This window comes from Orcinus orca, chromosome 8 (genome assembly GCF_937001465.1).
Source record: "Orcinus orca chromosome 8, mOrcOrc1.1, whole genome shotgun sequence".
Lineage (NCBI taxonomy): Eukaryota > Metazoa > Chordata > Mammalia > Artiodactyla > Delphinidae > Orcinus > Orcinus orca.
The window spans coordinates 108,686,865-108,693,725 of NC_064566.1; the positions used below are offsets into that span (position 1 = coordinate 108,686,865).

The 6,861-nt window shown below is 48.4% G+C and overlaps 1 protein-coding gene across 5 annotated transcripts in view; it reads right to left on the bottom strand.

The window, feature by feature from the left end:
• Window positions 1-6,753, bottom strand: part of NCAPD3 (non-SMC condensin II complex subunit D3) — a 58,025-nt gene extending 51,272 nt beyond the window's left edge. Inside the window, exons 1-3 of one of the 5 annotated variants that reach the window (XM_049714304.1) lie at window positions 6,237-6,753; window positions 3,791-3,945; window positions 1,019-1,181 (exon numbers count right to left, since the gene is read on the bottom strand). In XM_049714304.1, coding sequence (XP_049570261.1) covers window positions 1,019-1,181; window positions 3,791-3,945; window positions 6,237-6,300 — 382 coding nt within the window. In that variant the 5' untranslated portion in view covers window positions 6,301-6,753. Of the gene's footprint in view, window positions 1-1,018; window positions 6,209-6,236 lie in introns of those variants that run through there. The other 4 variants (XM_004280514.4, XM_049714305.1, XM_049714307.1 and 1 more) reach the window with 4 other exon arrangements.
• Window positions 6,754-6,861: the final 108 nt, after the last annotated feature.

The window sequence follows — 6,861 nt, forward strand, 5'->3', positions numbered from 1 at the left end:
CAACAGCACCCCAACCATAATCCAGAAACATTTAAACACAGAAGGTAACTGGCAGAAGTACGACTTGCTGGAAAGCTGCAAGTGGCCCTACGAGTAACAGCCAGCCCTCAGCTCTGGGCTGAATCTCAACCTTAATCGGAAGGCGCTGCACCCAGCAAGGAAAAGAAGAGTGAAACTGGGTTTCCAAGGCCACCACTTTGCTAAGAGCCCAGTTACACCTGAGATATCGCTTAGTAAGTGAGTTCTTTGGGAGCTTATTATTTCAAGTCATGATGGGAGCATTAACAGTAAAACAAATCAGTGTTCCAGGCTTTACATATCTCTTCACTAATTCCCAAGTCATATGGAATAGGCCTTTAACATCTACTATGAACGCGCTGACATGAGCAACGTCGAGCTGCAAGGCGGCTGACCCTGATTCTCTTCCACATGAACTCAAGGTCCCAAGCTGCAGCTCCCTCTGCGCCCCACCCTCTCCTGCCCTGGGCTGGGGTGAGTGGGGAGGAGGGACTCCTTCATGGCTCCCACCCGAAGGAAGCAGGGGGAGCATCACAGAGACACCCCTCCCCCGTGCTTCCTTCCTCAGCCTTACTAACTGTGCTCTGGCCTATTGGATGAGAACAGTCCCAACTACTGTCCACACCCAAGCGGGGGAGACAACAGTTCCCTCTCCCCCGCCCCCAGCACTTTTCTCAGCCTGGACAGGGTGTCAGAAGGCAGGGCAGTATCGGAATGGTATGCTGGGTGGGGTGGGTCAGAGTGGAGCTCTGAAACACCCCCTCCAGCCTTACCCCTCTCAGACTGCTTGTATTAGGTTACAAACCCAGCATAACAACATCAGAAAACACATTTACAGTTAAACAGGAGAGCTTTCTGGAACACCTGTAACATGCCACGTGCTTCACAGATTCCCTCTCACCTAGCCTCCCAGTGAGGAAACAAAGTACAAGTACAAAACAATGTAGACAAATTAAAAACTAAAAGCCCTGTCCTATCACACCAAACACACATACTGTACCTGGTACTTCCAGCAGCAGAAAATAAAGCCCAGCGGCATGAAGGCCAAATTCCCGCTGCTGGGCACTGACGTTTTTCTTAAGGACCGTCTGAACGAAGTGATGGAACAAGGCCATCAGCGCGTTGTGGGAAATGCTGTTCTCCATGAAGAAGGTCCAAATGCTCTGGGGGAGGGGCAAACCATAAGAGCCAATAATTAGAGAAATGGGAAAATCTCCTATTATCTGATTTTTCTGAGTACTTTTAGTGCCCTATAAAAAAGGGAACAGACCATTCTGGCTCCTAATTGTAAATGTTTGTCATTTCACAGGGACTAAAACAAAATTTAAAAGTGTATTATTCAAAATTACAAGGGGAATTCCCTGGCGGTCCAGGTGTGACGACTCCACGCTTTCACTGCTGAGTGCCTGGGTTCGATCCCTGGTTGGGGAACTAAGATCCCACAAGCTGCATGGTGTGACCAAAACAAAACAAAAAAATTACAAAGATAAATAACTATAAAAAAAACTTAATTAACCTTTCAAAATAACTTTGGGTAAGTTTGAAGCACATATATTTCTGAAATTACTATACCTAAAAGCTACACCAAGACTATGGGGGCACCCTATATCAGTAATTATGCAAACAAGTTACTCTCCATGTATGTCAAATGTACCCCAATTCATTTATCACTCAAATTACTAACTGAAGAAATCAGAGCAACTTATTTAAATTGAAATGTTCTATGGGCAATGGGAGCAGGAGAGGAAATACCGTGAAGTGTCTCCCTCAAGAGATTTCAGAAATAGCCTAGGTAAGACAGGAAATAAACCCTAGAGCATAAACCACAATCTTATTAATTTTATCACTGTTCTATGCTTTCTCCTATTAAACATGTGAACAGGAAATAGGTTATTTGTATAAACCAAACATAGCAGGAACTAAATATGGTTTATTCTGGGCTACTTTAAAAAAACATAAGCTCACAAAAGTTCAAGAAATCAGACCTTGTATATACTGCTTCCCTGAAAAGACAGGGAAAACTCTCCTCTTTCCTTCACCATGAAGCTTCTGGAAGAAATGTTACATCCTCATCCCTAAGGCCATCTCAGCTCCACTCCACTCACCTGTAACTGTGACCCTGGGGGACCCAATCACCTCTGCAGCATTTCATACCTGATAAAAGCTAAGTTCACAAAACTCTATTAACTCCATCTGAAAAAAAGGCCCTAGTTGTTAGCCCTCCTCCCCAATTTCCACAACCGTAACTCCAGACCATGCCGTAACACACATTTAAAAAAACAGATGAGCAAAACACAGTTGAACAGTTGGCTGTTGAACAACACAGGGCAAGTCGAAAGTCCTTGTGGAATTCATAGCCGGCCCTCTACAGACACAGTTCCTCCACATCCATGGTTCTGCATCCACAGACTCAAACAACTGGAATCGTGGAGTCCTGTAGTTACTACTGAAAAACTCTGCAGGTAAGTGGGCCTGTGCAGTTCAAACCCATGTTGTTCAAGGGTCAGCTGTACTGTCCCCAGGGACCTCCCTGCGTGTAGCAATTCCCACTTCAGTCCATCTTCGGTCAAGAACATCCGTCTGAAACAGATCTCTTCAAGTCCCTTAGTCTACTGCTCACTAGAACCTCTTCCTCCGAGAGCTGGATGTGAGAATGAGTGGGTTAATCTATGTATGATGCTTAGACCTGAACCTTGTATACCACAAACACCTCACCCTCGAACCCCACTGTGGTCCCCACTTACAGCTCAGTCCTGTGTGCCCCGCCCTGCCCCCATCCCCTCGGCACCCGTTGCACATCCGCACTGTGATGATCCCTCCGTAGGCTACCCTAGGACTCGCATTACTGCAGTCAACATTCTATCCATTTGTGAAGACTTGCCTCCAGCTAGCTACTTTCTTTCTGGGACCCACCCAATCTCACCACGCTCCCTTTTCTATGCCCCTATGAGATGGCATCTAACCTGTCCTAGAGCAGTTTTTACAATGCAGACTCTGGTGGCCTGGTGCTTCTCCATGCCTGCGGATGTGGTCGCTGGACATGCCTGGCCAGTGCAACGCAAGTGGGCCCCCCAAGAGCCAGTGCTTAATTCTCCCCTCTCCCCCAGGTAGGGGGAGGCTCTTTACCTTAACCATCATGTTACCTGCTGAGGTACTTCATGCAGTACTCAGCATTACGCTTAATGAATGTTTAACAGGATGATTTAATTTTTGAACAGCTACATGAAACCTCTAACTGAAATATTTTTGGCAATTTAGATCTTTCAGAGATGTTAATATCTAAGTATTCTTTGTTCTGCTTTAGAGTCCCTCAGTTTTTGAAAAGCAGTTAATGATCTAAACAGTAATAGGTAGAACTCAGTATTTAAAGGAACTCTTTTTTCCATTTTTAATTCAACTCATCCCTTTTCAGTTTTATATCCAGCTTTCCTAAACTTAAGGCATGCCCGAATTGTTGTTGCATTGTCCTTGGCCAACTTTTCCTATTTGGTTTATCTGCTTTCCCTCCTTGCCTTGGCCTTTATTCTTTTCCTTTAATTTGCTGTTGTAAACAGTGGTCATGACTTGAAAAAGAATCACAGATTAATACCTTGAACCTCTGGAAGGAAAGCTATGAGGCTACCCCAATAAATGAACCACATTCTTTATGCCACTCTTTATCATACTCCTTCTGAACTATACACTAAAAAGACTAAGCTTTAGATGATAATAGGGCCTTTTATCTTCCACTTCTGACAACTAAATGGCTAGCTTGATTTTTTTTTTTTTTTACCTCTGTAGGTCCATGCTCCCCAGCAGCAAAAGTTAAAAGACTGTCATAGAGATTTGTGAATGCGCTCAGTCCGGTCTGCACGATCTCTGCTTCTATGGTGGGATCCAGAGGCTCAGTTTCCGTGAATTCCAGTTCCCATACTGTGCCCACCCATTCTAGTGGGAAAATGCAATGAAGTCAACAAATGTTCTATAATAAGAAAGACCAATAAGCTTTAGAGGCTGAGTACATTCATGAAGAGAAAAGTTTACTAGTCACAACTCACATTTAACTATACCATACAGGTGAGGCAGAATTAGAAGGAAGCAGAAGAGGTTAGAACATCTTTTTTTAATCATTAACTGACAGCTGGCTATTAGGTTGGTCATCATCTAAAAATATCAAGAAGGAAAACACTTTTCAGATGTAACAGTTTGGGGGATGATCCAGCCTTCCCGTATGTTCAATCTGGAGAAGAGAAGGTTAATAAAAGGTTGCCTTAGCTATCCCTTTGTGAAAGTCTTACAATCAAGTTAATAAACCCAAATAAAGTGTAGAACACAAAGGGACAGCTGAGGCAAATGACTATTTAACATGCTTTAATTATTCATTCACTCTTCCCTAACTGATCTCCTAACAAATACAATCAGCTTCCTAAAAATGTTCTTGCATCTTTTCTTGCCTTCTTCTCTCATACATTCTCCCACTTATTTTCTATGCATATTTTTAAATGCACACCCATATTTCTGACCTCATTTCTGAATCGAAACTACGAAGTCCCAGTGATAAAAGATCTGGAATCAGAAAATCAATATATTCAACAAATGACAGCTATTATCACGTCTACAATGGATAGGTGTTAAAGCCGTAGTAGACAGTACAACAGTAGAGAGCAGATGGAGACTATTCCTGGGGGAGGCAGGGGGCAGAGGTGGGAAGGAAGACGATCCTTCAGCTGCTCCAACACGTGGGGGTTACCAGGGAAAGAGACACCGAGAAGGGCATCCCAGGCAGAGAGGACCCCATAACAAAGCACAAAAGGAAACAAAGTATCACCTGTTTAGAAACCAACACCATCGTAACAGCACTGAGCTCAGCTGTGAAGGGTGAGTTGTTATCAGCACTTACTCAGCAGGTAGTACAATGCGGCCGGTCCCTAGGGGCCTTCCCAGAACAGCCCCTCCCCCCATGCGCTCCGCCTGCCTTTGTCTGCAGAACAACTTGAGTCAAAGGATAAACTTAATGAGAAAACTGAGAAAATGCAGAAAGAGAGAAAATCAGTCAAGCAAAGCAAAATAATAATTAGCCAATAAACAAAGTCAAGGACCTTTAGTTCCTCCTCAAGGACTACAGATACTAGTCTGAGCCATGTCCTTTGAGCCGTTTTGCAGACACTGAAACACCCCCCCAACAGGTGGGAGAAATCAACTGCTGTCCACAAGCGCGGTAGACGGGTTGGAACCAGGCTGATGCTGCTGACCCCTGACTACCTCACCACCAACCAACCAATCAGAAGAATATTCACCAGGTGATCACACACCCTTCAACTCTCCTCCCTCACCCTGTCTTTAAACTCTTCCCCTGAAAGCCTTTGGGGAGTTGGGGTCTTTTAAGCACAAGCTGCCTGGACGCCTTGTCGGTTCCTGCAATGAAGGCTGCACTTTGCTTCACCACAACCGGGGGTCAGCAGATTGGCCTTGCCGCGCACGGGCCAAGTGGACCCAAGTTTGTTTTGTTAACAGCAGGTGCAGGTATTAAATCAATCTTCACGAACGCCCGCAAAGTAGATCTTAGAACCCCCATTTGACACAAGCGACCGAGGCCCGCGAGGCTCGGGTGCTCAGCGGCGGACCAAGGCACCGGCCCCAGGTCCGACTCCAGAGCTCAGCTCTGGAAAAAGAGCACCCGCAGGGACAGGTGAAGGCTCTCGCCGCAAACAGAGGCTGTGGTAACTCAGGAAGCCGAGGGAACCACTGAAGGGTCAGAGACCCGGCGGGTCACGCTGGCCTTTTCAAGGTGGTCCCGGAAGGGGTGTGGGACCGGGTCGGGATGGAAGTGCTGGCGCCAGAAAGGGCAGGAGGTGCCCCAAGCGCCAAGACGGGCCACAGCGAGGGCGCGGGTTGGACCGCAGCCTCGGGAAGCGGCGGGCGAGGCTGGGACGAGGGGCCGCCGCCACCAGAGACTGGAGGTGGGGGAGGGGGGCACCTCCTGCCCTTCAGGGAGGATGGGCGCCCGGGGACGCCAGCCGCACCCCTGGGCCTCAAGTTCAGGAAGTCGGCCCGGCCCAACAAACAGACGCGCTGCCGAAGCCTCGGCACCTGCGGGGCTGTCCGCGCAGAACCGGAGGCAAGGCCGAGAAGCAGGAGCACAGAGCGGAAGGAGCCCGCGGAGAAGCGCCAACGCCGCTGCCCGGCGCGACCCCTCCCCAGCACCCCCCGCAGCCCGCAGGCCCCGGCCGCGTCCTCACCTGGACTGAGGTCCAGCGGGCACCAGGGCTGCAGGGCGCTCGCCAGGTCCCGCCAAGCCGCCATGACCGCCGCTCGCCTCAACTTTCAAAGCTGCTCCGGCGCGCGCGCCGAGAAGACCCAGCGGGCTCAAGGGGACACGGGGTTCGCACCAACCAATTACCGCGCCCCGCCGGTCCGTCCGCTGGCCAATCAGCAGGGCCTTCCGCCGCATGCGCAAAGGGTGAGGCGGGCCCAAACCCACCCACGCAGCCGAGGTCGGGGGTCGTTTTCAGCTTTTCCTCAGAACTGGGGGGTCAAGAGCTAAATCTAATGTTGTCCCGTCTCCCTAAAAGGGGACACTCTGAAGAGAATCTGAGGCAGTATACTTTTTTGTAATTGTCACCTCTTTCCCCTGTCAAGCGGCATTTCTTGTGCGTGTCAAAGGGCCGCGTTTACCCATCAGACAGCATCGAAGGTGTACACATTCGAGTGTGGGTGGCGGCCTACCGTTTACCGAACTAAATAAAGGAAAAGCAAAACAAGGCATTCAGAAAGGACATCTTTAGTTCTGAATTTTACGGGACATCTGGCCGGAGATCCGGAAGGAAGCCCTGGTCGCCATGTCAACTGCGGGAAAGCCGAGCG